At 27.3% G+C, this 15,419-nt stretch overlaps 1 protein-coding gene and 1 long non-coding RNA gene across 2 annotated transcripts; both read right to left on the bottom strand.

The window, feature by feature from the left end:
• Positions 1–545: 545 nt before the first annotated feature.
• Positions 546–856, bottom strand: LOC136079077 (uncharacterized). Its single transcript, XR_010637926.1, has 3 exons — positions 773–856; positions 660–683; positions 546–569 (listed from the first exon to the last, which is right to left on the bottom strand). It is a non-coding gene; the product is annotated as an uncharacterized LOC136079077 (long non-coding RNA).
• Positions 857–12,195: 11,339 nt separating this feature from the next.
• LOC136079391 (uncharacterized) lies at positions 12,196–12,702 on the bottom strand. The gene has a single exon (XM_065795126.1). The coding sequence runs from the start codon at positions 12,700–12,702 to the stop codon at positions 12,196–12,198; it is 507 nt and encodes a 168-aa protein (XP_065651198.1).
• Between the last annotated feature and the right edge of the window lie 2,717 nt (positions 12,703–15,419).

The following is a 15,419-nucleotide window of genomic DNA, read 5'->3' as shown; positions in this document are numbered from 1 at the left end:
AGCCGTCTATCAAAAAATTTAACAAGTCACAACACTTGCTGTATTATTTAGGCAAGTCACAACACTTGCTGTATTATTTAGGCAAGTCACAACACTTGCTATGTAACTTAGGCAAGTCACAACACTTGCTATATTATTTTGGCAAGTCACAACACTTGCTATATAATGTTTCGATGATGATGACACTAAAAATAAAAATATAAAATACTATAGCATAGACTTATATGATAAAAAAATGTTATATGAAAAACTTTATAAGAAAAAATTAAATAATATAGCACAACCTTAAAATAATTTAGAAATTAAAATCATATATGAAAATAAAAATATAAAAACGTTACCCATTATAACCAATGAAGTTGATACTAAAAAACAAAAAATGCAATACACAACATAACTTTATAATTATTTAATAATTGAAACCATACTTAAAATTATTTGTAATTAACAATATATATATACATACATATATATATATATATATATATATATATATATATATATATATATATATATATATATATATATATATATATAAACCTTACCAACAGTAACGGATGAAGATGATACTAAAAAAATAAAAAGACAATACACAAAACAACCTTACAATTATTTTATAATTAAAACTATACTGAAAAATAATAATATATAAAACTTACCAACAGTAATGGACGATGATGATACTAAAAAATAAAAAAACAATACACAACATAACCTCACAATTATTTAGCAATTATAATCATATCGAAAAGTAAGAATATATAAACCTTACCAGTAGGAATAGACGACAGTGACACTAAATATGAATTAAATGGCATAATATAAGTCTCCTTCCATTAATATATATATATATATATATATATATATATATATATATATATATATATATATATATATATATATATATATATATATATATAATATATATATATATATATATATATATATATATATATATATATATATATATGTATACATATATATATATATATATAAATTCTCTCACCAATTATCGAAGTAAGGTTTGCTAAAGATAAATAAAATAAATTAAAATTGTTGGAATGTGAATGGAATATATTTCAACTTTAAAATACATTTGTTTCGAGTTATAATATCTATATAATGATGTATTAACAAAGTATACACTTTAAAATATTGAAACCTACAAAACTTACATATTTGTTTGCCATATTCACCTAAATACCAATTTTAAATTAAAACATTTACTTGAAGTTTATATTTGTAATGATGTATCAATTAGTTATATGTTGAAAAATATAGAAATCTATGAAACTTACGTATCTGCTGGCCGTACTCACCTAAATACCAATTTTAAATCAAAACGTTAATTCAAAGCTAACAAGGAATACTAACACAGCATACAAATACTTTTAAATGATATAGTAACTAAAACAATTTAAACTAAACTTACTGATTGTTTGTTCTAATTTGTCTACAGAAAAAAAAAGTGACTTAATAAAATGTAAGAATTAGGTATACAAAAATACAACTAACAACAATCTACAGGGTTTTATCTTTAATACCATATGAGATTATTTTTTTTAACAGTATCAAATGCCTTAGACAAATCAATAAACACTCCTAGTGTAAAACAAGAGTCTTTAAAAGAGTCAGTTATATTGCGCGTTAGTTGAAGAATGGCATCCTCGGTTGAATTATTTTTTTTGAAAACAAATTGGTTTTCGTATAGAATTTTATTTTCAACAAGATAAGAGTAGATTCGGTTGTACATTATTCTTTCTAAAATTTTTGAAAAAACCAGAAGAACTGAAATAGGGCGATAATTTGTTATATTTGTACGATCCCCATCAATTGTACGGTCTTAAAGATTGCAGTTACTTTTGCTATTATTAGTTTATCTGGAAAAGACTCTTTTGCAATGGATGCTCTGAAGATTTTGTAAAGAATATCTTTTATAACATTGTAAGAATCAATCACAATATTTGTGTTAATATCATTATACCCAGTAGCTTTATTACGTTTTAATGACTTAAAAGCAACCCCAAATTCATTAAAAGTTAACTCAGTAAAATTTAGATTAGAGCTTGATGTTTTGCACTCATTAACTGACTTATCTATAATAAATGAAATACTATCGCTTAATTTTGTCCCGATAGTGGTGAAAAGCTTATTAAATTCAAATGCAATATCATTTGAGTCATTTATTAATTTGTTACCAATTCGTATAAAATTTGGGAGTAAACTTTTTATTTGGTTTAAGTTTTCCAGACACCTCCTTCATGATTTGCCAGACGCGTTTTGAGTTGTGCTTATATTTATTAAGCAAGTTTGAATAGTAGTTTTTTTTTTTTGCATTTTCACGAAGCTTTTCAAATAAATTTGTATAAGTTTTATAATTTTATTTATGTTTTTCTTCCCTCGCACGACATTTCTACAACTATTGGAAACCAATTTTTCTTTTTTTTAATGTTATTTTCTTGTATCTAAATTAAAGTTTACTTTGAAGTTTAATATATATATATATTATATATATATATATATATATATATATATATATATATATATATATATATATATATATATATATATATATATATATATATACACATATATTTAGGGCGAATCCATCATTTTTATGTGTTTGAGATACTTATGTCAAATAAAGAAGCTTTGCAAAAAATTGCGATGATTAGAGCCTGGGAACAAATAAGTCTTACAAATAAATTTTGGCTACAACTGCCCCAAACATGAGAGCAACAAGTTGATAACTATGACCATTTTATGAGCTCATAATTTTAGAACGCTAATAAATAACAAAAAAAATCATTTTACCAAGTTGTTGCTCTCACGTTTGGGGCAGTTGTAACCAAAATTTTGGGGCTTTTTTGTTTTTAGGCTCCAACAATTGCAATTTTTTGCAAAGCACACTTGTTTGAAATAAGAATTAACATATATATGTATGGAGTTTTCTCCTTGTCTGAGCAGATCCAGCAATGTACCTATTCCTTCGTACAAAAAATACTTATGGTGTCCCTTTTTTTCTTTTTCCGTTTTTTGAATATAGCCGCAATATAAAGATTTTTGTAAGTCATGAAATTGACAGAGCGTAAGCTCTTACGTCAAAAAATACAGTTTGTCGATTATCCATTGCCAAACACTGTTTGTTTCAATATCCAAACAAGCTTGCCTTTTTCTAATTATGTATGGAAGTATGGAAACTTTAGTAACAAGTTTAGTAATAGACCGGTGGCTATACAGTAAAACTATGACTTAAATTGAATTTTCGTTGAACATTTGTTTTAAACTAACCTTTTTGTATCGATATAGTTAGAGTATTGATAATAAAAAAACATGGAATACTTTAGAGTATTGATAAGAAAAAAAGAGACTTGCCCAATGTTATCTTTGCAGTTTTTGAGAAACGTTTGAATCTTTTACCCCAACTTACTAATGGAAGAAAAAGTTAGCAAATTTGAATTATTAAGTTCAATCATTTAGATATTTAGTAGTTGAACATGTTTCAAACAAATACCTAATTGACGTATGCGCTCATCTGTTAAAAGAGTATATAATTAAAAAGTTGTATTCATCAACAATTATTTTTAATAAAAGAAAAATTTCATCAAAAAATTTCATTTAAGAGATAAAATGTTAAGAGGAAAAAAACAAGGAAAGTATGCGTTTATCTCCTACGACAAACTTATCATTCGTGAATGGGCAGAAAAGAAAATTGACGCAAAAAATCGCCAAGTATAAATTAATTTTTTATTTTTTTATACTTAATATTTTATGGGATATTTTTGAATTTTTTTATTCTTCAAATTATTAACTTGATATTTTTAAATGAATGTAACATTTACATTTATCTTAAGCTTAAACTCTTACTCTTAACTTTTATTTCTATATTTAAAAACTAAAAAATGGACTCAAAACATGCAAATAATTTTGAGTTTAATTCTTTTGACTTTTTTCAAACAATGAACAATGAAACTGATTCAATTTATTTTAGTAAAGCAGGTGCTTTGTTAAAGAATTGTTTTTATTTTTACAACAATGAACTAAAAGAATTTCTTGAGCGAGATCGTTTAAATGTGCATTTTAACTTGAGAAGTTTAAAAAAGAATTTTGAAAATTTTAAGAATAATATTGAGGAAACTTTAAATATTTTTAACGTTATATGCCTAACAGAAACTTGGTGTAGTTCTGACGAGGCTATATCTAACTCGAATCTTCACCTGCCAGGTCTTAATCCTGTTTCTTTAGCACGTAAAACAAAAAAACGAGGCGGTGGAGTACTTTTTTATGTAAGTGAAGGAATGCGGTTTATAAATAGGCCTGGCATGAGTATTTCTGATGCCGATAAAGAGGTTTTAACAATTGAAATTTTAGCCAAAAAAACTAAAAATATACTTTTAAGTTGCTGTTATCGCCCACCATCTGGTGAAATAAATAGTTTCAAGTCCTTTTTAATTACTGATATTATAACAAAATGTACAATAGAAAAGAAATTAAATTACATTATTGGTGACATAAATTTAGACGCATTAAAATATCACGTAAATTCCAAAATTAATAGTTTTTATAATGATTTATTTGAAAACGGTGCAATTCCGCTTATTAATAAACCAACAAGAGTAACTTTAAAGTCGGTATCTTTAATAGATAATATTATGACAACAGACACTTTTAATGAATCTCTTAAAAAAGGGTTAATTAAAAATGATGTTTCAGATCATTTTCCTATCTTCTTTGTAATAAATACTGATATTGAACAATTACAAATAAATAAACAAGTTATCCTAAAACGCTGTTTCAGTGAAGTAAATATTGCATCATTTAATGAACAACTATCATTACTACATTGGAAACATATAAATTTTTCGTCGGAAGCAAATGTGGTTTATAACTCATTCTTTAGAACATTCTATGAAGTTTATGATGCAAACTTTCCACAATACAAAGTTAACTTAAACAAAAAAAGCTTAAAGTCACCATGGAATACTAAAGAACTCCGGAAATCTTCCAAAGTTAAACAAAAATTGTATATAAAGTATTTAAAGTCAAAAACAGATAAAAAAAAGGAAATTTATAAAAATTATGTAAAGCATTTTGAAAGTAAAAAAAAAAACTTAAAAAAAAAATACTATTCAAACTTATTAGAGAAGTTTAAGAATAATGCTAAACGCACATGGCAAATTTTAAATGAAATTACTGGCAATCAAAAAATTAAAACATGCAACTTACCAAAATTTATTAAAAACAATGATGATTTCTTATATAATCCTAAAGATATAGCAAATCAAATAAATAATTTTTTTGTAACAATTGGTCCAAATTTAGAAAAAAATATTTATAACTAAATAATTATAACTAACGCAATTAATGATCTTAATCTTCCGATAATTTCTATACTTAATAACTTTGAACTTTCGATTAAAGAGTTTGAATGTGCTAACAAAATGCTAAAAATCAATAAATCGATAGGCCCAGATCAAATAAATGGTAACGTTATAATCAGTTCTTACAAGATCATAAAAACTTTACTCTTTCAGGTCTTTAGTTGTTCAATTAAACAAGGTATATTTTCTGATCAACTAAAGATAGCCAAAGTTACACCAATATTTAAAGGGGGGGGGGGGGGGGAATTATCAAATATAACTAATTATTGTCCAATTTCTGTACTTTCTGGTTTTTCAAAGAAAAATCATAGTTGTTCAATCGATAAACATAAAAATCAGTAAACATGGCTCTATAGCGGTCACCATTGACTGTAACTTTCTGGTCAGCATTTTTTTTAAAGAAGTACGTCCAATTATTCCACTAGCCCATAAAGCAAACCAAACAGTCAGTTTTTCTGGATGAAACGTTGACTTAACATACACTCAAGGATTATCATCACTCCAATTACGGCAGTTCTGTTTATTGACGTATCCATTCAGCGATGAGTGAGCTTCATCGCTAAAAAAAATTCGCTAAAAAAAATCGCTTATAAAAATCGGGATCAACGGCAATCTTGTTTTGGGCCCATTTTTCAAGCCTACAAATTCCTCCTTTAACCAGCTCCGTTAACTAGTTTTCGTGCTATTTTTCTCATCTTCCATACGTTTAGTAACTAAGTTTTAAGTTTACTAACTTGCGTTTTAAGTATCCTAGAATCTAACATAAAAAGTTCCCATTCTAAAAGCGTCTCGAGCGGACAGTACAAACCCCCAAAGTAACCCATTATCGTGTTTATGGTGAGATTTCAATTTCATTCGATTTCCAATAAAATATTTTGCAGAACCACGTTTTACTTTGATTTTGCCGTCTGAAACCATTCTGTATTTTAAGCTAATTACTACATGATCTATTCAAAATAAAATTTAATTATTTCATTTTTTTAATTTTATTTAGGTGCTTTCAGAAGTCCTTACGGTCTTATCACGGAGCACCGCGGGAGGGCATTTAACTAGAGGTTCACGCCTCCTTCCTTACCAATGTCGCTAGAGATTGGTAAGGATACTTAAAACGGATTAATTTATCTGAAGCTTACATTTTTAATAAAATATTTATAACTTTTATTAAAATTTTTTTTTTCCTAACTTTATACAAAGACTTTTATAAATGATTCATGAATACTTTCTTAAATTTATGCCGTTTTTTCCCGTTTTTGTACTCTTCATATATATATATATATAATATATATATATATATATATATATATATATATATATATATATATATATATATATATATATATATATATATATATATATATATATATATATATATATATATATATATATATATATATATATATATATATATATATATATATATATCCTAGTGGGCACAAGTACGTTTTTCAAACGTTTGGAAAGTTTTGTATAAGTACGTTTATAAGGAACATTTTGAATAAGTAAAACGTTCAAAAAGCGTTCAAAAAACGTTTTAATAGGAATTTTTTTATCATTCACTGCGAACCAGAGAGACCGCCAGGTTTTATGTCGTGTCACTCAACCAAAACTTTTTTCATTAGTTTAGTATTAGTTTATATTGATCATTAAAAATGTTTTTTAAATCAAAATCGCGTGTTAACATGTTAAAAATGATAATTAAAAGCCTTGAATAAATGCTTAAAAAAGCTACTAAAAAATCGGTAAAAAAAAGTCGTCGTAATGACGACATATATTGTAGGTAATAAAAAGCGTCTTATGCAAAAATAACAATAAACAACGGGTGTCTTCTATCAAGTGATACAAATAACTCTTACTTATACTTATTTAAGAATCAAATGCTGTGAAATCAATTTTTTTTAAAAATCAAAAAAAAGTTTACAATAACTTTTTCTGAAGATTGCATTTTAAATTACATGTTTCTCAAAATTACATATTTTTAAAAAAATTTTATTTATAAAACCATGTCACTTGAAACAAGTCTTTATACCCTGTAAATTCTACAATAGAAGATCTGATGAAGCTGTATATATATCCTGGGTATTCCCTTGAAATTTGTAATTAACCAACTGTAGTTTGCTCCAGTTGTAGAAGAAACCTTTACTTGATGAAGTCGGGAAATACACCCAGAGGCTCGTGGGGAGAGAGAGTATCAAAGATAGTTCTCATATTTAAAAAATAAAAAGATTTTCTAAACTCATTAACTTTATTAAAGTGTTATTATAAAGTAAAAAATTTATTGTTTTTTCTTTTTACCTTTTTATTTAAAAAAACCATACCACTATATTAAATCATTCATTGTAATGAAGCATTTATCTTTACATAATTATGTATTTAAATACCACTTTTGAAGGTTGAGTGGAAAATGCTGACCAGGAATTCAGCTTCAATGCTCCAAAGTAGTGAAAGAGAACCAATCATATCTTCTTCACCAGCACTGTGAACCAGAGAGACCGCCAGGTTTTATGTCGTGTCACTCAACCAAAACTTTTTTCGTTAGTTTAGTATTAGTTTATATTGATCATTAGAAATGTTTTTTAAATCAAAATTGCGTGTTAACATGTTAAAAATGATAATTAAAAGCCTTGAATAAATGCTTAAAAAAGCTACTAAAAAATCGGTAAAAAAAAGTCGTCGTAATGACGAGATAAATTGTAGGTAATGAAAAGCGTAAGTCTTATGCAAAAATAACAATAAACAACGGGTGTCTTTTATCAAGTGATACAAATAACTCTTACTTATACTTATTTAAGAATCAAATGCTGTGAAATCAATTTTTTAAAAAAATCAAAAAAAAGTTTACAATAACTTTTTCTGAAGATTGCATTTTAAATTACATGTTTCTCAAAATTACATATTTTTTATAAAACCATGTCATTTGAAACAAGACACCCGTGTTATTTTTTGGATTTAATTAATGTTTTAATCATTAGCTAGCAGCAGCCATTTTCATTTAAATTTTATTTAATAAACGAAAATGGCTGTTGCTAGCTCATCGGCTGCTGTCTTTGAAAGAAATGACTTTTGCTGCTGCTGGGAATTTTTTGGAGCGAGGTCCAAGTCTTTATACCCTGTAAATTCTACAATAGAAGATCTGATGAAGCTGTATATATATCCTGGGTATTCCCTTAAAATTTGTAATTAACCAACTGTAGTTTGCTCTAGTTGTAGAAGAAACCTTTACTTGATGAAGTTGGGAAATACACCCAGAGGCTCGTGGGGAGAGAGAGTATCAAAGGTAATTCTCATATTTAAAAAATAAAAAGATTTTCTAAATTCATTAACTTTATTAAAGTGTTATTATAAAGTAAGCCTATTAATCTCTAAAAAATTTATTGTTTTCTTTTTACCTTTTTATTTAAAAAACCATACCACTATATTAAATCATTCATTGTAATGAAGCATTTATCTTTACATAATTATGTATTTAAATACCACTTTTGAAGGTTGAGTGGAAAATGCTGTCCAGGAATTCAGCTTCAATGCTCCAAAGTAGTGAAACAGAACCAATCATATTTTCTTCACCAGATAACTTAAAGCTCTGTGGAAAATGTTTCTCAATGTTAGCACCTGGATACATCCACAACTGTTCATCTTCAGTTGCTGTAACAAACTTGATCTCTCTTGCCAAGAGTTTGGGAAGCATTCAAGCTGAACAAGTTGCTTCAAGTTTATTAAAAGATAAGATGAAAGCTGACTGCATTCCAAAAGAAGCAACTTTTTCTTTATCAACTGGTGGAAATCCATTGGTTGTAACTGTTGGATGTCCTGCCTACAAGGCAAACCGAAGAACAGTAAAACAAGTATCTTTACAGGTTATAAAAGAACTTCAAGTAATATTGGAACTTTCTATTAACGACACCAAACAGCTAATATCTTCTCTTCGGAAAGGATTAGGGAATAAGACTGCCGTAGAACCTAATATTTTTGGCAAATTGAATGATCTTGAGGAATCCATATCACATTTTTATAATGTAGAAAAGGTAATTTATAAGTATTAATCACAAAAGTGCACTTTCAGAATGTTCTAACCTTTTCTATGAATATATTTTATATGTTAAGAGAAAGAAAAAAAAAAATCCTCCACCATGAATTTGTAATGACATACAGATATTGTAACTATGTAATGTGTAACCATTATAAGTTAAGTAATTTTTTTTGTAAAATTAAGTGCAGCTAATATTAAATTGACTAATATATAAATTAGAAATTATTGTTATCTTTTTTGTGTAATACACATGTAATTTTTTTGTGTTAAAGCTTTAATCCCTAAGTTTTCCCAATCTGGAGATGCTTCAACAAATCGTTGAATGTGAAGGCTATTTTTTAGTGCATAAATAAATAATGACATTATTTAAATATTTTTACAGATAGGATTCCTAGACAGTGAAGATGAAAAAAGTTTTGGTTGAGTGATACGACATAAAACCTAGCGGTCTCTCTGGTTCACAGTGTGCAGGGTTTAACGGAGGGATGTGAATACGGTTGCTGACGGACGATTATGTTGACTGTAAAATGGACGTAGTGCGCGATAGGTATTTTGAACAGAACACAGTAGGTATTTTGAACAGAACCATGATTTTCAAAATAAATTTGCATAATTTGGAAGCGTTGCTCAGGCGTCAGTCTATTCATGTTGAAATGCCAAACCAAACTGAACATAAACCACTTTACAGCCGCCTGTTAAAAAAGTGTTGCCAACATAAAGTCTATACCACTCAAAAAAGCACCCTTTCGAATGATTAAAACATGATACGAATAAACACATTAGCGATGTACAAATGATACTTTCTGTTTAGCAATTACTATCTTTATATATATTGTATATCTTTTTAACATATTCTTTCATTGTTTTTTATTAGTTTTTTAATATGAGTTTTTAAACTTTTTTTAAATAGATTTTATTGTATTTTTATATTACATGATTATATTATTATTAGTTTGTATGTATATAAATAAACTTTGTATTTTCTCGCCGTTATAGGTATTAAAACAAAAAAAGAAGTTAAAACACTTTTATCACGTAAAATTAAATTTTAAATGATAAAAGTGCTCCAAGTTCATAAAATATATAAAAAGCTTTTTAGCATCTAATATATAAACAGTATTTTGAGAAGCTTTCATTGAGCAATTCAATCCAAAAGTTTTTAAAGATGATGATTATTTACCATAACAAATGATACTTGGCTGAATGACTCGTCATTCAGCTAAGTCTCATTTATTTATTGTATCTGTCCCTGCGTGCTCTAAAAACTTTTATTCGTCGATCTTTTTTCCCAGCACTTCATTCCTTTGGAATTCTTTCCCATCTTCGTATTTTCCTGATTCATACAACCTTCAACTTTTTAAGTCTTCTGTCAACATTTTCCTTGCTCTATAACTATATTCTTTTTTTCTAGTATCTCCCAACTTAATAGTGGTTGCTTGTTGGGAGTGAACCAGAGTTAAAAATAAAAAATAAAAATCCAAACTGCGATCAACTATGACTGAAGAATGCTTTACTAAACTTGAGGTGATCTTCAATTGAACACGGCCTTGCCAAGACTTTATTGTATGAAGATGTTATCTCTAGTTTTGCGATGAAGAAAGCCCGCAAAGTGAAGTTAATGTGATCTGAGTAGTCTTTACAATTAACATTTTATTGCTAAATTGTAATTAAGTTGAAACATCAGGTATATTATATAAACTTATCCTTATAAATTTCTTATAATAAATTACAATATTTCTAGGGGTTATATATACCCTCGTTATTCAAGTATTATAAAAAAACGTTAAAAAAAACAAACAAACAAATATTAAAACTTCAATGTAATGTGTTCTTGCGTCTTAAAAAAAAATAAGGTTTTTGGATAAAACCTCTTAAAAAGGCTCTTTGGATAAAACCTTTAAATACACCATAAATTATTTTTGGATCGTGACAAGAATGCGGCTTTATTTGCACATTAGTTATTGCATCTTTGCGATAGATATTAAAAAGATATGTTCCAGATTTGTTATTTGTTATTGAGAGATCGAGAAAATTTATTGCGTGTGAATCACCTTCTTTTTCAATTTTATATTTGATATTTGTGTGTTGATTATTTAACAAGTCGAGAAAACGTTCTGATTCTGCCTCATTTGTAAAACGGGAATGGATATCATCTACATACCTTTTAAATGATTTTACACATATTTGTGGTGTAAGATATTGTGCCTGTAGTAACGCTTTTTCTTCATAATGTTGTAAAAAACTCTCTGCCATTACTACCATTAATGATAAACCTATAGGACCATCATCTTCCAATGTGTGTATGTTGCTTTCATGTAAAAAATAACTATTTGACAAACACAAATCTAAAAGTATTTTTATTTCTGAAAAAGATAATGTTGATTTAAAGACAGGACTGTTACGGAGTTGTTCTAATAAAATATCGATTGATTCTTTAACTGGTATTGAAGGGTAAAGATTAACAATATCGAATGAAACTTGAAATTCACCAGGATCGATATACCATGGTTGAGCACATTCAACAAACTGTTTTTAATTTCGAAGTTTTGTTTTTTTAAGATTGGAGGTAGGTTGGATGAGATTTACTAAATAATTTGATAATTTATATGTAGGTGATCCTATTGTGCTTACTATAATTCGCATTGGGTAGTTATTATTTGGTTTGCGTGCTTTGATGACACCATATAATCGTGGAGGAGTGGCGTCACTTGGATAAATTGATCTATATTCATTTTTTGTAAACTTTGTTTTCAGATTTCGTAAAGTATTCTGAACTTTGCGAAGGAGTTTTTAAGTTGGATCATAGTTTATGATTTTAGATTTTCCGAATTGTTCTTCAATTTTTTTAAGAGCATCGGTTTTATTAATTCGAACAAAGCCTGATTCTTTATCGAACGGATAAATACTAATTGTGTTGCTAGACTTAAGTTCTTTGAGAGCTTTAAACTGATCCTTATTTAAATTTGTAGAAACTGGTTTATGAATTTTCAAAACTCGAAGTACATCTTGTCTAAGTTTATTTGCATCAGTATTTTTGTTTGAATATTTTAACTTTAAAGCTGCCGTTTCAGTTATACTTATTATATCCATATATGGAACTTTACTCGGAATAGGAACAAAGTTAGGTCCTAAATCTAGTAATTTTTTGTGATGTGTTGGGATATTATCAGCACATAAACTAAGTGTTACTTCTTTTATAAACTTGTACTTTCTTTGGTTATTATTATCTTTATATCTACTTTCCTTGATTAATAAATCAAATTTGTTTTTTAGTTTATTTCTCGATCGCAAAAACATATATTCGTAGGACTTATCTGTAATGTTTGTAATTTTTTGAAAAACTTCATTATTTACACATGATTTTATCAATTCTTCTAATTTTTTGATTAAAATTATGTTGTTGAAATATCTTTTTTTTGCTAGCTTTTGGGTATGTATTTTGAGTAATTATATTGTCGCCAATTATAGTATTGGATTATATCATAACATCAACGCATTAAAAAACGCAAAGAAAAACGCAGCAAAATCAAAAAATCAATGGATATTTCTTCAAAGATGTGTTAAACATTGCATCATCCCAAGATTTCTTCGTGTAAAAAATCCATTGAAGAGTAAATTTAGTAAATGCTTAATGATAAAAGTTAAAAAAGATCTACTTCTACATCAACACACAAATATCAAATATACAATTGAAAAAAAAAGTGATTCACACGCAATAAATTTTCTCGATCTCTCAATAACAAATAACAAATCCGGAACATATCTTTTTAATATCTATCGCAACGATGCAATAACTAATGTGCAAATTCTTGTCACGATCCAAAAATAATTTATGGTGTATTTAAAGGTTTTATCCAAAGAGCTTTTGCATTATGCAGTAAAGAACACATAAATCATGAATTAAAGTTTCTAACAGAAATGTTTACAGAAAACGGTTATAATAAAAAAATACTTCAAAACATTGTCAAAAAATAAAAAGCAATAAGCAAAACAACAACAATAACATCAAAAAACTAGAACCAAATTATATTTCTCTACCATGGGTACCAAAATTAAGTAATCAATTAAAACAGATATTTAAAAGTGTAGGATATACTCCAGTTTTTAAATCACCAAAAAACCTTCAACAATTAATAACTCAAAAAAATAAGCCTCGACTTCCCAACAACTCTTACCCAGGAGTCTACAAACTGGAGTGTTCGTGTGGAAAGCTCTATGTAGGTGAAACAAAACTTAAGGTTTCAACTCGCATTTGCCAACATCAAAAACATACTTTTGAGGGAAAATGGAAAAATTCGGTCGTAGCGGGGCATTCCAGAAATTGCCATGGTGCCTTTGGCTGGAATAATAACAACACTGTTAAAGTAGAGGAAGACTATTTTAAGAGAAAAGTGAGAGAGTCCTTAGAAATACAGTTTAACCAGTGTTCTCCAAATGAAGGCGGTTTGAATGAAGACGACGGAGATTACGTCACATCGTCGTTTTGGAAACCTTATTTTTCTTTTTTAAGACGCAAGAACACATTACATTGAAGTTTTATTATTTGTTTGTTTGTTTTTTTTTAACGGTTTTTTATATTACTTGAATAACGAGGGTATATATAACCCCTAGAAATATTGTAATTTATTATAAGAAATTTATAAAGATAAGTTTATATACTATACCAGATGTTTCAACTTAATTAAATTGCTAAATTGTATAATACCATTTATTTGAATTTGTCTTCTTGTTTTATCATTTATAACCATGTTTAAATATCGAGTGTTGCTATGTATAACGATACTTAATACAAAAACCATTTTCATTAAATTGTTATGTGGTAGTAGACATCACGACAATAAACAGTGAAATTATTGCTTAATTCAATATACACAGTAAGACAAAAAAAGTTGACTTCAGGTTCTGTACGAGTATAATTGATTTTAAAATGTAGCTGAACACAGAACAAACAATTTTGTTGCAAAACTTGTATTTTTTTTTTTTAATTTTATTTAGGTGTTCCAACAAGTCCTTACGGTCCTTATCACAGAGCGCCGCGGATGAGCATTTAATTGGAAGTTCATGCCTCCTTCCTAACCGATATCGCAAAACTTGCCTAGAAATGGGGTTTGAACCACGGATCCTTTGCTTCTGAGGGAAGTGCTTCCACTGCGCTACGGCTGCTTTGAAATTATTTTAATCCTTTCGTGACGAGTGACCCGTATGGCGGTTCATAAAATTTGTTTCTAAATGACGAGTGACCCGCATGGCGGTACATAAACAGTTTTGAATATTTCAAATCATCTATAGCAATTGGTGAAAACTTTAAACTTATTTTTGAAATGTGAACGATTTCTTAAGTTAATGCTTCAAACCGTTAGTAAATTGCATTTATAGATCGCTCAAAAATCAATTTTAAAAAATCACAAAAATAGTAGGGTTTCATTATCGAAATTGCAAATTTCGAAAATTTTCGATTAAAACGGTACCGAAATACTTTTTTTTTTTTCGAAATCTATAAAAACTTATGAAAATAATCGAACTAGCCAAATTAATTTCGGAAATAAAAAAGGAATTTCGAAATGTTAAATTAATTTCGAAATAAAAAATTGAACTTCGAAAAGCGAAATTAATTTCGAAAGAAAAAACAGAATTTCGAAAAGTGAAATTAACTTCGAAAGAAAAATCAGAATTTCGAAAAGTGAAATTAATTTCGAAAAAAACAAAACAATATTTGATAACCTAAATTAATTTCAAAAATAATATTAGATTTTGGAAAGTTTATTTAATTTCAGGAAGACAAAAAAAAAGAATTTTGGAAAGTTAAATTTATTCCAAAAAGTAATTTTAATACATTATACTTTATTTGCATAATAATATTAAAATAACCGGGCGCCTAAATAATTTACCACGGGGTGTTTCAGCAGGTAGACCTTTTATTATATAAATATAAATATAAATATATATATATATATATATATATATATATATATATATATATATATATATATATATATATATACATATATATATAT

The sequence above is a fragment of the Hydra vulgaris genome, chromosome 04 (genome assembly GCF_038396675.1).
Source record: "Hydra vulgaris chromosome 04, alternate assembly HydraT2T_AEP".
Taxonomy (NCBI): Eukaryota; Metazoa; Cnidaria; class Hydrozoa; order Anthoathecata; family Hydridae; genus Hydra; species Hydra vulgaris.
The sequence above is the reverse complement of the archived record's forward strand: the minus strand, read 5'-3'. Positions and strand labels throughout refer to the sequence as shown.

What these genes read in the sequence shown, in the direction of transcription:
- LOC136079391 (XM_065795126.1), bottom strand. Translation starts at nt 12,702, where the DNA reads ATGTTTTTGCGATCGAGAAATAAACTAAAAAACAAATTTGATTTATTA.